At 44.8% G+C, this 15,393-nt stretch overlaps 1 protein-coding gene across 3 annotated transcripts in view; it reads left to right on the plus strand.

Moving 5' to 3' along the window:
* Positions 1-15,393, plus strand: part of bcas1 (brain enriched myelin associated protein 1) — a 187,070-nt gene that overhangs the window by 140,652 nt on the left and 31,025 nt on the right. For all 3 annotated transcript variants that reach the window (XM_070896043.1, XM_070896042.1, XM_070896044.1), the window contains 3 exons: positions 8,646-8,813; positions 12,788-12,850; positions 14,585-14,755. In XM_070896043.1, the coding sequence (XP_070752144.1) occupies positions 8,646-8,813; positions 12,788-12,850; positions 14,585-14,755 (402 nt within the window). The remainder of the gene's footprint in view (positions 1-8,645; positions 8,814-12,787; positions 12,851-14,584; positions 14,756-15,393) is intronic.

Below are 15,393 nucleotides of genomic sequence, written 5' to 3' on the forward strand. Positions count from 1 at the left end.
CAAACACTCCCAGGGGAGCTGCAGCATGGGGTTACATACAGAGTAAAGCTCCCTCCACATTCCCAGGGCAGCTGCAGCATAGGGTTACATGCAGAGTAAAGCTCCCTTCAGACTGTCCCATACATAGTCCCAGGTCCAGAGCTCTGTCCGGATCTTAACATGTAGTTAATGTAAAACATTTATGAATAACCAAATTAAATTCAATGCAGGAGATTCATTATTATAATTAAAATTTGCATCAGTACAATATAAAATGCAACTTACTATTGCTGCAGCTACCAAGCTGTTCCAGCGCTTACGGCACTGGTTCAACCCCCTCGCCCCATGGGATGCCAAGGACACCACCACAGCAATCTCCGCCCAAATTTTTCTATAAACTCAGGGTGGGGGTTTCCCGTGCACACCCTGAATCAGTTCGCCCCACCGGGAATGGACCTCATCACTAAAGGGCTTTGCCCTCTTTCTCTCACCCTCAGCATCATGATGCAAATCCGACATTATAAAAAAGTATTTAAATATTGCAAAGTGTTTAAAATATATTTAAAGCACTTAAACTCTTTATGCAAAACTTCTCTCCTCTCTGTCTGCCTTCCCCCTCTCTCTCTATCCTCTCTCTCTCTCTCTCTCTCTCTCTCTCTCTCTCTCTGCCCCTCCCTGTGCCTTCTGTGCATGTGTGGATGATCCCTGACCTCCGGAAACGTGGGAAAACCAGTCAAGAAAGAAAAAAAAATTGCATGCGCAGTAGGCCGTTGCTGGGGAGGCTTTGGCTTACATCACATCACCGACTTTTCGCATCGCCCATTTCACATCGCCGACCTATCGCATCGCCCATTTCACATCGCCGACCTTTCGCATCGCCCATTTCACATCGCTGGCCTATCGCCAAATGGAAAATCAAAATCCAGAAAATGGGCTATGTCCTAGCGATCAGTGAGGCTGAGACATCGTACATCGCTGGTCCATCGCCCATTTTTGGGGCGATAGACAGCAAAGTGGAAAGTCTAGCCCCATGGCTTTGCTCTTCCAAATGTTTAACTGGAGGAAATTGCGGCTCATCAAAAACTGGATACCGCACCAGCAGTCTGAAAACACAGGCAATGGGTGGATTGAGAGAGGGAGTGGTGTAAGGGGTTGGCCATTTAGGATTGAGATGAGAAGAAATTTCTTCACTTAAAGGGTTGTGAATCTTTGGAATGATATTGGAGAGATATGGGGATAGTGCGAGAAGGTGGAGTTGTGGTAGAAGATCAGCCGTGGTCTTATTAAATGACAGACCTTGCTCGAAGGGCCAAATTACCTAATGAAGCTCCTATTTCTGGGCAGCTGGGGAATCAGCATACATGTGGCAGTCTGTAGGGATGATGTCGCCAAGGGACAGATGAAGAAGAAGAGTGGGCAAGGAATTATCCTTGGGAGACTCCAGAGATGATCAGTTTGGCAAGAGTGAAACCAAGCAAGGGATATCCCTATGAGCTGGGCAATGGAGGAAAGGCATTAGAGGAGGGTGGTGTGGTCGGCCGTGTCAAAAGCTACACTGTGGTTGAGGGGGGAAATGCAGCACAGTCAAAATCATTTCATTTTTGAATTTGGTTAAGACTATTTTGGTGCTGTGGCAGGGAGGAAAACTTGATTGGAGAGATTCAAACATGGAGTTGCAAGAAAGTTGGGCATAGATGTGGGAGGTGACAATACATTCAGGAGCTTGTAAAGGAAAGAGTTATTGGAGATTGGGGTGGCAGTTTGCGAGGACAGAGGGGTAATGATCTTAGTTTTGAAAGTGAGGAGGACAGTATCCGAGTATAGGGAACTATTTACAATGTTGGATGGCACGGGGTCCAGGAAAAGTACTTGCTTGGTCAGCAGTTACTGGAATGAAGTCAAGGGAGCAGGAGGTGGGTGTCATGCAGAGAGCATGATTGGAGATAGGAGAGAAACTAGAGAAAGACGTGGGTTCAGGGCTGGGGTGGGGAGCGCCTGGAGGATGTTTGGCTTGGCGAGTGAGGAAAAAGGTGTTGGGGGGGGGGGCGAAGCAGTACAGGCAGTTTAATGGTTGTTCTTAGTCTTAGTGCCAAAGATCTCCAGGAACTTCTTGCATGTTGTTGGAAGTGAGAGTGGAGGACGCATGGAAGAGGAGCTTAAGAAGATGGATGGTAGTAGAAAATATAAGCAAGGGATTATCTTTGCTCTCCAGGATATTCCTGGAGTGTGAGCAGTTTTGGCAGAGAGGCCTGATAGTGCTTGATGTGGTCCAGCTGAGCCTGACAGACTGGAAATGTCTCACGCTCGCCCACTGCTGTATGCTGAGTTAGTCATTATCAGCTGAGGCCGTGGTGGAGGAGCTACAGTTAGCCTCAGTGTCCCTGGTCCAGATAAAAAAAACTATGTAAAATCCAGTGGTGTTCCCGCTTTCCATTTGTATCCAGCAACCCCTACTGAGAGTGCAATAAACACATATAGTGCAGAAAGTTCAATGTTTCTCCAAGAAATTTTAAGGGGTTTAATGATAGCATAGTTCATTATTACTGAATTAGCAAGTGTGTACCAACAACAACTGGGTCCGAATAAAACTTAACACATAAATGGTAGGACACAGCAGTTGGAGCCCCACATCCAGAGCTGATGCAATTTACTGGAGATTCTCATCAACTATTGCGCCTGCATGCAAATACCTTCTGTAAATTCGTGGAATTTCAGAATACATGATGTATAAACCCTTATATTTACAAACGATTATACCTATTAACTGCTTCTTTGTGACAGTAGTCACCATATCCAACAACTTCAGGAGAGGAGGAAATGAGAGAAAGTTGGTGCAATTTTTTTTAATCGGGTAGACAGGCTGAAATGTTCCCAATTGTTATGAGACTTGTTTACTGCTGCAGAACAAAGAATTTGAGAGGCAAGCTGGAAGGTACATTAACTCATTCCACCTCTCTATACCTCCCACCAACTAACTGAAGAGCAGTGCACAAACCTGTGAACAGAGACCCTACCCTCTGGCTGATATAATGTGGCTGCGGTATAAACTGATATTTCAGCTTAGCGTAACGTGTCTCTTTTTTGAGTGTAGATAATAAAGACCGAAAGTTTTACAATGTTCACTGTATAAAAATGAAATTAAAGGGTTTGTTATTTTAAGCCATGGGGGAAAAATTCCCCCAGCGCCCCAATTGGGGGCGGGACTTCCTGCACTCGGCGCCGAAGTCACGCCCTGGCCGCGAAATTGCAGTTACCACCCGTCACAGGAAGTGGAGCACAAGCTCGCGCGCTCCACTTCCTGATGGGATGGGTTCCAGGGCGATGCTGGGACGCGATCGGCAGCGCCACACGGATGCTCCGTGTACCGCTGACACGGTTCAACGCCCCTCCCCTTCACTTAAAGGGGAGAGACACTACTCACTCTGCTGGGCCTCCGATGGCCTCGACTAGGCCACCAGGGCGGCGTGGTGCCAAGGCCACCGCCGGCATCCAAAACGGAGTCATTATCATCATCATCATAGGCGGTCCCTCGAAACGAGGATGACTTGCTTCCACACCGAAAAGAGATGAGTTCACAGGTGTTTCAATGAAGGACCTAATATTCCAGATCCCGAACTACATCCTGAAGGGTGGAAGATGCCTGTGCGTGGATTTATTTAACGTGTGGTGACCGTTGCACACCAGCCACCACACGGGCTTGACAGAGCTAGGTCTTGGTCCAGTGGCAAGGGTTAACCAAGACGACTGGAAACCAGCTCTGCTGCACGGGCCTAGTGCGCACACATATCGCAGTGTGGGCTGGCCCATGCTGCCCCTGAGCCCTCGCCTCTTCTAGGCCCCAAACTCACGCCTCTCCTGGGCCCCGATCACAACCCTCTACGAACTCTTGCCGCTCCTTCGCCCTGACCTCGCCGCTCCTGCTGTACCTGCCTGCACTGCAGTCAGCGCCGCCCTCCTGCAGCAGCACGCGCTGCTCCCTGCAGTGGTATGCTGCCGCACGCTGCTCCCTCTGATGGCCCTGGCCTGCTAATGGTCTTGCAGACCGGGACCGCACCGATTTCTGGGTCGGACTGCATTATGGTGGCACGGACCACGCAACAGACGAAGATGTCGGGCCGACCGGTGAGTCAGCCAAAAAGGTAAGATGGCGGTGTGGGGTGCTCCCGACCTCCCTCCTCCCTTTTAACTTCCACCCCGCGAGCGGATGTCGGGCGGTTCACACTCCGCACGATGTAGGGCAATATGGGGTCGGCGCGCACTGCTAAGGGGTCATCACTGGTCATGCGCCAGCTTGGGGCACTACCCGCACCGCCTCCACTAACTCCTGCACAATTCCACGGGAGTTTGTAGCAGTCCCCCTCCGCCCATCAGTGAGCCGCAGTATTTTTGTGGAGCCAGGCGAAGCACCCCTTCTCCTCTTGCCACACAACAACAAGTCACCCCCCAAAATAATTCTGGGCCTCTTCTTGAGCAGCCGCCAGCAGTGCCTTTAAGGACTGCTGGTTCATCACCACCTGGTACAAATGGATGGAACACGCTTAACGCACATCCCACCCATTTCATAGAATCATAGAAATTCACAGCGCGGAAGGAAGCCATTTCGGCCCATCGCGTCCGCGCCGACCGATCACGAGCTATCCAGCCTAATCCCACTTTCCAGCGTTTGGTCCATAACCCTGTAGGTTATGGCACTTCAAGTGCACATTCAAGCACTTTTTAAATGTGGTGAGGGTTTCTGCCTCCACCACCCTTTCAGGCAGTGAGTTCCAGACCCCCATCACCGTGAAGAAATGTTCCCTCGTATACCTCCCCCCAATTACTTTAAATCTATGCCTCCCTGGTTGTTGATCCCTCTGCTAAGGGAAACAGGTCCTTCCTATCCACTCTATCCATGCTGCTCATAATTTTATACACCTCAATCAGGTCTCCCCTCAGCCTCCTCTGTTCCAAAGAAAACATATCCAGCATCTCCAATATTTCCTCATAGCCAAAATTCTCCAGTTCAGGCAACATTCTTGTAAATCTCCTCTGCACCCTTTCCAATGCAATCACATCTTTCCTGTAATATGGTGACCAGAACTGCACACAGAACTCCAGCTGTGGCTTAACCAGTGTTTTATACAGTTCAAGCATAACCTCCTTGCTCTTGTGTTCCATGCCTCGACTAATAAAGGCAAGTGTTCCATATGCCTTCTTAACCACCTTATCTACCTGGCCTGCTACCTTCAGGGATCTGTGGACCTGCACATAAGTTGGAACTAGTTTTGGGTGAGGGTTTCATGTTAGGTCCAGGTACAGGTCAGGGTCTGGATTAGTCAGAATTAGGTTGTACATGAAAATTGTACAAAAGGCCTTGCAACCATCGTAGAATCCTGGTTTACATATTTAAGGTGCTTTATGCTGCTCATAAGTTTACAGGCCCACTTGAAAATTGCATCAGGCAAACCTTGTGTTGGCCCAAGAGCCCCTTCCAATTTGATGTTCAGCTGCCGGCCGCTTGTTTCTCAGGCAAGAAACATGTGCTTGGCAGTTGACAATTGCCAACCAGTATTTTTCACTGGATCTTACAGAATCGATTTCAGTCACAATATGAGATGTTTTATCGTTTGCATGAAGCACAGCAATAAATCATTGAACCTGTTGTTCAGAAAACCTTTGCATATTCTTTGCATTTGCCTGACTTTAAATGGGTTCTGACAAGTTTCTTGATAAGTTATAAACAGTATCATCTGCTCAGTTCTGGTATGTAAAGTTTCAGTTGCAAGATCATTAATTATAGTTCAGCCTTCGGCATAATTTCAAAAAATGTAATTATTTGCACTAAAATAGATTGAAGTTACCTTTCCAATTGCCTAGCAGGTAAATATACAGCCTAGTGTGGTGCTGAGCTACAAATGCCGTCCCTGCAGTCTCTGCTACGTTAATTAACCTTGACTAGAGCGACAGTTGGAGTACTGTTAAATCATGCACATGTTGGATGAGGATAGGGCCAGACTTCACTGTGATGCCCTCACGGTGAACTGACCGGGCAACACTCACTCCCTAGATTCTAATTATTAACAGTTGTCAAACAGAGAGAATGATAGAGAGAGTGACACCCACAGATTGTAAAGGGTACGGAATGTGTGCGCCCCAAATCGAGCGGCGCTCGGAAATTCTGGCCACGTTGAGGCCCTGTTTCTTCTGGTCCACAAGGAAACTGAAATAAAAATGAAAAACTTACCTCCTCTGCCTCTGCTGGCCCACGATCCACTTTCCGACAGGTTTGACCTGACTGGGAAGCCATCACTGTTCTCCTGCTCAGGCCCCAGACTTTAATAGCAGATCAGGTCCCAATAACGTCATTGTGCCTCAATGTACATATTTAAAGAGATCCCCGCCGTCTAGGGTCGGATGTCCTGCTTGCCTGCTCACAAGAACAGCTTAATATTCAAACTCGTTGATAAGGTAGTGGGATTGGAGAGGGTATGTCGTTCCTCTCATTTTAACTGCATTCCCCCCCCCCCCCGCCTAGTTTCCATCAGACGGGAGTCAATCAGGGCCACAGACACTGAGAAATATACAGAGGTTTAAAGTGGTTGTTTCCATCGGTGAGATGGGAAAAGCAGTTGGAGGTCCAAACCATTTTTAAGCCTCATTTGAAATTGGTAAGTGAATTTCTCGCACATCTGAAGCAGCTTGCCGATTGGGGAAGGTGGGAACTTTAATGACTCCTCTGCAAAGCCCAGCTGTTGGGTAAGTTAAGGTGGGGTAGGCAATTGCGAAGGACTGTCATTCATTGGGATGGATGGATTTTTGTAGGGCAAGGGAACGCCACAAAAAAAGCATTTAAAAATGTTTTCTTACTTTTCTCGAGGGGCCTGCAGCAGTCCTGTGAAGGACCACTGTTTAGGCCACTCTACGGGAAGGTACCAATGGGTGGAGCACACACTTTGGGCATTGGTATTTCCTAGGACCCCAATTTGCATAGGCTAATGAGACTCCAGTGTGTTCCTGGAGTGACCCTGGGCAGCCCATTTTAAGGCCCCCACCAAAATGGCGGTGACCCAGATGTCAGGAACAGGGCGGTAAGAGCTGTGTTTCCATCTTCGTCATGCCCAACGGAGAGGGGAGGTTGGAAATTGGCCTCAGAATTTCTTTCTGCAGTTGATTTTCTTTCTTCAAATAAAAAATAAAGTTGAATTTGAAGAGCTTAATTACCACCTATGTTTTGTTTTGTTGATAGTAATTTTGTTGACAGAATGATTTTCTTCCAGCTGCGTCTCTGTGAGAAAGAGAGTGAAAAAGACAAAAAAACTTCCAGGAAACAATCACAAAACATCATATTCAATGTTTACAGAGATCCTTTAGATAGTTGCAAACCATAACTGTTATCAGATCCACTACCCTACCCCTCCCTTCACTACTGACACCAGGAATCCACCAGAGAGCCAAACCTGACCTTCAACCCCAGGTTCGGTCAAACCTTAGCTCCTCCTTCCACAGTAATGCCAAAATCATGCAAACAAATTCCTGCAACCCCTCCGCAGTACTGTCAAACTCCAACTGCCTGAACTTGGTGGCCTTACTGTCCGCTGCTGCCGGCTGCCGGCAAGTTTTTTGGGTGGTCTCCCCTCGGTGCCAGTTTCCTCTAGGCCTCCCGCCAGCAGGAGGGGAGAACCGCTGGGAACCACCCACTGACGGTGGCTAGCGTGCAAGGCACTTAAATGCCCTCCCGCCTGCCGAGCTGGCAGATTCCTCAAGGTGGCAGCAGGGGTAGGACCACTGCCTGGAGGTCTAATCCGAACGGTTAAGTATGAAGGCTTGCAAAAAAAAGTTAGTAAATTTTTTTTTTACAGCAATTCAGGTGAATGGGGTCCCCTGAATGTTTTCCAATTGGTTTTTTTGTGTAAATTTTAATGTTTATGTGTCCCCTCCCCCCCACCCTCACCCTCCCTGAGCCCGACTCAATCCTCAGCGGCACTTTGGCGAGGATTGCATTTGCCACTGAGATTGGGAGCTCCTGCCCGCTGCCGCCCAGATTCAGGGCATAAATTATTTTTTTGCCGCCGGGCAGTCTTTGCCGATCTTTTGGAGAAATCTACCTGCCAAAGTACTGCCAGGTCTCTCGGTGGTCCTTTGGGTGGGCCTTAGTATTGACTAAGTTCAGGCCCCAAGACTATACGACCCCCAAAGCTAAATAAGTCCAAGTCTGCCTGTATTGCTACTAAAGTTCAGGATACCCCCTCCCCCCCACACCCCTTCCCCACCCCCTGCCTAACTGCAGCGAAACACCCTTCCCAGAACTACTAATGACCAAATGCTCATCTCCAGTTGGTGTATATTTCTGTATATTCACAGCTTCAAAAATCATACGGAATAAAAATAAATATTTATATAACAAGGCAAGTCACTTACAATTTTCACAATAAAATAGACAGATTTGTGAAATTCAATCCCCAAAGTACCAGTAAAAATCCTACATTTTAATAAAAATGGTACTTGATTTAGTAATTGTTAGTCAGTGTCCCTGATTTAACCCCTATGTGGAATAAACATCCACATTGTTATAAAACAGCGAACCTTCCGACTCATTGTGAGCAACACCGTGGGAGGTCCACTAGTATATAGTAAGTATGTGAATAGGTACTGTACAATGCATTTGAACTGAAAACTGTGTATTCTAGGAAACCGGTGACAGTAACAAGGATCATATAACATCGGCAAATGGTGACAAAGTATCTCAAAATCCAACACCTGCCAAATCATCAGAGAACCTCAAGGAGTCTGAAAAGGATAATAAAGCAGAGGCACCTGCAGACGATAAGTCGGTCATGAATTTCTTCAAAACACTTGTAAGCAATGATAGATTGCTGTTTTGAGTCTTGATGTGTAGCTATTCTTAGATCCCGTGATTAAGAACATTCTGCAGATGTATAAGCAACATTGGTTAATTCAGGACTACAACGCACAATTTACACAAATTGCCTTGCAAGCACAATTTACTTCTATTTTTTAAAGGCATATGCTTCTGTGTCATTTCCAAAGTACTCGTGAATTTGATTTGTAAGTTAATACAGGAAAGTATTTAGGATGCATGGATGAATTTCAACAATTGTACATCCCTGTCTGGCATAAAAATAAAACTGGGAAGGTGGCTCAACCGTGGCTTACAAGGGAAATTAGGGATAGTGTTAAATCCAAGGAAGAGGCATATAAATTGGCCCAAAAAAGAAGCAAATCTGAGGACTGGGAGAAATTTAGAATTCAGCAGAGGAGGACAAAGGGTTTAATTAGGAGGGAGAAAATAGAATATGAGAGTAAGCTTGCAGGGAGCATAAAAACTGACTGCAAAAGCTTCTACAGATACGTGAAGAGAAAAAGATTAGTGAAGACAAATGTAGGTCCCCTACAGTCAGAATCAGGTGAATTTATAATGGGGAACAAAGAAATGGCAGACCAATTGAACAAATATTTTGGTTCCGTCTTCACTAAGGAAGACACAAATAACCTTCCAGAAATACTAGGGGACTGAGGATCTAGCGAGAAGGAGGAACAAAAGGAAATCCTTATTAGTCAGCAAATTGTGTTAGGAAAATTGATGTGATTGAAGGCTGATAAATCCCCAGGGCCTGATAGTCTGCATCCTAGAGTACTTAAGGAAGTGGCCCTAGAAATAGTGGATGCATTGGTGGTCATTTTCCAACATTCTATAGACTCTGGATCAGTTCCTATGGACTGGAGGGTAGCTAATATAGCCCCACTTTATAAAAAGGAGGGAGAGAGAAAACAGGGAATTATAGACCAGTCAGCCTGACATCAGTGGTGGGGAAGATGTTGGAATCAATTATTAAAGATGTAATAGCAGTGCATTTGGAAAGCAGTGACAGGATCGGTCCAAGTCAGCATGGATTTATGAAAGGGAAATCATGCTTGACAAATCTTCTAGAATTTTTTGAGGATGTAACTATTAGAGTGGACAAGGGGGAGCCAGTGGATGTGGTATATATAGACTTTCAAAAGGCTTTTGACAAGGTCCCACACAAGAGATTAGTGTGCAAAATTAAAGCACATGGTATTGGGGGTAATGTACTGATGTGGATAGAGAACTGGTTGGCAGACAGGAAGCAAAGAGTAAGAATAAACGGGTCCTTTTCAGAATGGCAGGCAGTGACTCGTGGGGTACAGAAGGTTCAGTGCTAGGACCCCAGCTATTTACAATATACATTAATGATTTAGATGAAGGAATTGAGTGTAATATCTCCAAGTTTGCAGATGACACTAAGCTGGGTGGCAGTGTGAGCTGTGAGGAGGATGCTAAGAGGCTGCAGGGTGACTTGGACAAGTTAGGTGAGTGGGCAAATACATGGCAGATGCAGTATAATGTAGATAAATGTGAGGTTATCCACTTTGGTGGCAAAAACAGGAAGGCAGATTATTATCTGAATGGTGACAGATTAGTAAAAGGGGAGGTGCAACGAGACCTGGGTGTCATGGTACATCAGTCATTGAAAGTTGGTTCAGCAGGCGGTGAAGAAGGCAAATGGCATGTTGGCCTTCATAGCGAGAGGATTTGAGTATAGGAGCAGGGAGGTCTTACTACAGTTGTACAGGGCCTTGATGAGGCCACACTTTGAATATTGTGTACAGTTTTGGTCTCCTAATCTGAGGAAGGACATTCTTGCTATTGTGGGAATGCAGCGAAGGTTCACCAGATTGATTCTCGGGATGACAGGACTGACATAAGAAGAAAGACTGGATCGACCAAGCTTATATTCAATGAAATTTAGAAGAAAGGGGATCTCATAAGAACATACAAACTTCTGACGGGATTGGACAGGTTAGATGCAGGAAGAATGCTCTCGATGCTGGGGAAGTCCAGAACCAGGGGTCATAGTCTAAGGATAAGGGGTAAGCCATTTAGGAGCGAGATGAGAAGAAACCTCTTCAGTCAGAGAGTTGTGAGAATGTGGAATTCTTTACCACAGAAAGTTGTTGAGGCCAGTTCGTTAGATATATTCAAAAGGGAGTTAGATGTGGCCCTTACAGCTAAAGGGATCAAGTGGTATGGTGAGAAAGCCGGAATAGGTACTGAAGTGCATGATCAGCCATGATCATATTGAATGGTGGCGCAGGCTCGAAGGGCCAAATGGCCTTACTCCTGCACCTATTTTCTATGTTTCTATGTCTCTTGTAATTTCTAACTGGAATCATGCGAATTGTACTTGCTATGCTTTGTACAAGGCATGACGATACAGCATTGTTCAAAAAAGGGAGTAAAGATAAACCAAGTAACTACAGGCCAGTCAGTTTAACCTCGGGAGTGGGGAAGCTTTTAGAAACAGTAATCAGGGACAAAATTAACAGTCACTTGGATAGGGGTGGATTCATTAAGGAAAGCCAGCACGGATTCGTTAAAGGCAACTTGTGTTTAACCAACTTGATCAAGTTTTTTGATGAGGTAACAGAGAGGGTTGATGAGGGTAATGCGGTTGACGTAGTGTACATGAATTTCCAAAAGATATTTGATAAATTGTCACATAATAGACTTGCCAGCAAAATTGAAGCCTATGGAATAAAATGGATAGTGGCAGCCTGGATACGAAATTGGCTAAGTGACAGGAAACAGAGAGTAGTGGTGAACGGTTGTTTTTCGGACTGGAGGAAGGTATACAGTGGTGTTCCCCAGGGGTTGGTTCTAGGATCCCTGCTTTTCTTGATATATATTAATTACTTGGATGTGGGTGTACAGGGCACAATTTCAAAATTTGCAGATGACACAAAACTTGGAAGTATAGTGAACAGTGAGGAGGAGAGTAATCGATTTCAGGAAGGCATCGATATGCTGGTAAATGGGTGAACACGTGGCAGATGAAGTTTAACGCAGAAGTGTGGTGATGCATTTTTGTAGAAAGAATGAGGAAAGGACATATAAACTAAATGGTACAATCCTAAAGGGGGTGCATGAACAGAGGGGTATGTGTGCATAAATCATTGAAGGTGGCAGGGCAGGTTGAGAAAGTAGTTAAAAAGGCTTTATGGGATCCTGGGCTTCAAATGTGTGGAAATTATGATGAACCTGTATAAATCACTAGTTTGGCCCCAACTGGAGTATTGTATCCAATTCTGGGCACCACACCTTAGGAAGGAAGGAAGGCCTTAGAGAAGGTGCAGAAAAGATTTCCGAGAATGATTGCAGGAATGATGGACTTCAGTTACGTTGATAGACTGGAGAAGCTGGGAGCAGAGAAGGTTGAGAGGAGATTTGATAGAGGTATTCAAAATCATGAGGGATCAGACTTATGCCCAATTGGAAGATCTGCCTTAGTCAGTCTTCCTACAAAGCTGCCACAGAGGAGTAGTGCAAGTTCACAGGGATCCTTCACGTGCTGATTACCAATATGTGTTGGCTGATGTGAATTTTTCCCACATTAGGAGAGAATGCTGGGGGAAAGTCACATCGATTCACTCTTGCGTGCCTCCTGCCGCCTAATTTAAGAGCACCATTAGCAGAGACTGGAAATAGCTGGCCTCCCGCTTACAAAAACCCTGCACTGCACAGAGCCCATTAGAATCAGCCAGAACAGAAAATGACAAATCACAGAGACAGAGACTGAGCCTTGCTCTTACTGCAAACAAAATGAACCGTTAGAATGTAAATAAGATCAAGCAAATTGATAATTTTCTTAAATTCAATTAAAAACAAATGTTACAGTGGTTTAAAAATCCTTTCAAGAAATATTTACAATCTTATAGCAATTAGAATTCATTTCTAAAATTCCAAACAATCACTGCAATTATTAAGCATATTCTGTCATTTTCATTATAGGTGACACCAACAAAATCTTCTTCCAAGGCAGAGCATGACCCAGAGCAGGCATCAGATGACAAGGTAAACCTCTTCTCATTTCCCCCTCTGCTTTATGGTCTTTTTATGCCACATACCATCTTCAGCCAAGAGGATGAACTTGAGACTTGCTTCCAACAGTTGTTTGACAGTGCCCCGCAGTGAATGACTTCCAATATTACCTTCCTCCTTATAAGAAAATATGTGGCCTTTGCTCAGTTCCTCCACAAAGCTTGGGAACTCACTGTGTGGGACACCATGCTTACAAATCTGTGACTTATCTTTCCACGGCACACTCTACCAGATTTCCAGTGTAATGCATCACCTTTTTTTTTTATCACAGGAAGAGGTAAAATCATTGCCATGTATCTGATTTATCATTGTCGTTTTTAATGCAAAAACATTTCCTATTTTGGTTGGGAGGGGTTAAATTGCAAGAGGCAGAATGCTATACATGTAATGTTACATGATGGGGCAATAAAGCAGAAGCCATAAATTAAATAATAAATACTGTATGGTGAATATCCTTGACACACACAGAAAGTGTGTAGATTAAGGTGTCTAATAGCTTCATTGAAGTCATACTGAAGTTATAGAATCTCATTATCAGAGGCAGTCCCTCGGAATCAAGGAAGACTTGCTTCTACTCATAGCATGAGTTCTTAGGTGGCTGTATAATCCAATATGAGAACCACAGTCTCTGTCACAGGTGGGACAGACAGTGGTTGAAGGAAAGGGTGGACGGGGAGTCTGCTTTGCCGCACTCTCCTTCCGCTGCCTGCCCTTGATTTCTGCATGCTCTCGGCGACGAGCCTCGAGGAGCTCAGCGCCCTCCTGGATGCACTTCCTCCACTTAGGGCGGTCTTTGGTCAAGGACTCTCAAGTGTCAGTGGGGATGTCGCACTTTATCGGGGAGGCTTTGAGGGAGTCCTTGTAACGTTTCCGCTGCCCACCTTTGGCTCGTTTGCCGTGGGCTTGTTTTGGGAGTCTCGTGTCTGGCATGCGAACTATGTGGCCTGCCCAGCGGAGCTGATCAAGTGTGGTCAGTGTTTCAATCTAGGGGTTAGTATGACCACAGCCCAATTGCCCAATTCTGAAGTGAGTGTTTCTTGTGCCTCAGGATCATGATGATGCAAGTATTGAGGTTAGTAATTATTTGTTCGATAAAATGAAAATATTTATGGACCTCAAGTAAATGAAGAAACTTAGCTCCCATTCCTCTGCTCCTGTTTTATAGCATCAGCACTAGAAATGTGAAGATTATTGTTACAGATGGGAAATGAATAAAAGACCATGTATTTGAAAATTTATCAGAGGTTATTTTTTACAAATTGATCAATGTCCAACAAAAATGGGGTTGATTTTGCTAACTATTCAAGTATGTTACTTTGTACAACTAAGTACAGCCAGAATATGTCCAGCATTTATAAATCACACTGGAGATATTCAGTGGCAGTAAGGGGGGATTTTGATGGCTCTATATGCACTTTCCAGTGTCACCATTCACCCCAAGCATTTATAAAATAACGGCCAAAACAGGTAATTGTGCGACTGGAGGCCTGGAAGGTTAATGAGAACTGTTGTCTTAATTAACCCACAACATAAATTACAAATTCAAGGCTTATGCTAAAAGCAGTTTATTATTATGTGATTACATTGCAATGAAGGGGAATAGTATTGTTCTTAAGGAGATTTGATTTTATCAGTCAGCTAGGTTTAGTGGTTAATCACATGCAAGTGTGACAATGAATAATGCGTGCACCTTTTTTTTCTGTAAAGGAAAAAGTAAATGGTGAACACAAAGAGCCAACAACTAAAGCCCACAAATTAGAACAAAGAGCAGCAGAACAACAAGAGGTATCTAAGACAAAAGATTCAGATTCCTCTGAGAAAGCAAAACCAGAAAAGGCACCAACACAAAGTCCATTTGGAAAGCTGTTTAAGCAAAAGGTCAGTAACAGTACAGTAATTTCATTACTTCAAACATATTTTGTATTAAGGTTAATGATATCCCTCATCAGCTATTATTATAGTCTCTTCTATTGTAATCTGTACATATATGTGTTGCTCTCCTGAAACATAGAATTAAATAACTCTTGATATCATAGTTGGACAAGTCACTTACATACTGATTGCAATATTAATTCTGATCAAATCCCATGTACGTGTAGCAGCCTGTCTACTCAAATCAAAGAGACACCTTTGACAAATGGCAATCAAGAAAGACTGGATCAACTGGGCTTGTATTCACTGGAGTTCAGAAGAATGAGAGGGGACCTCATAGAAACATTTAAAATTCTGACGGGGTTAGACAGGTTAGATGCAGGAAGAATGTTCCCAATGTTGGGGAAGTCCAGAACCAGAGGTCATAGTCTAAGGATAAGGGGTAAGCCATTTAGGACCGAGATGCGGAGGAACTTCTTCACCCAGAGAGTGGTGAACCTGTGGAATTCTCTACCACAGAAAGTTGTTGAGGCCAATTCACTAAATATATTCAAAAAGGAGTTAGATGAGGTCCTTACTACTAGGGGGATCAAGGGGTATGGCGAGAAAGCAGGAATGGGGTACTGAAGTTGAATGTTCAGCCA

The sequence above is a fragment of the Pristiophorus japonicus genome, chromosome 12 (assembly GCF_044704955.1).
Source record: "Pristiophorus japonicus isolate sPriJap1 chromosome 12, sPriJap1.hap1, whole genome shotgun sequence".
NCBI classification, from domain to species: Eukaryota; Metazoa; Chordata; class Chondrichthyes; family Pristiophoridae; genus Pristiophorus; species Pristiophorus japonicus.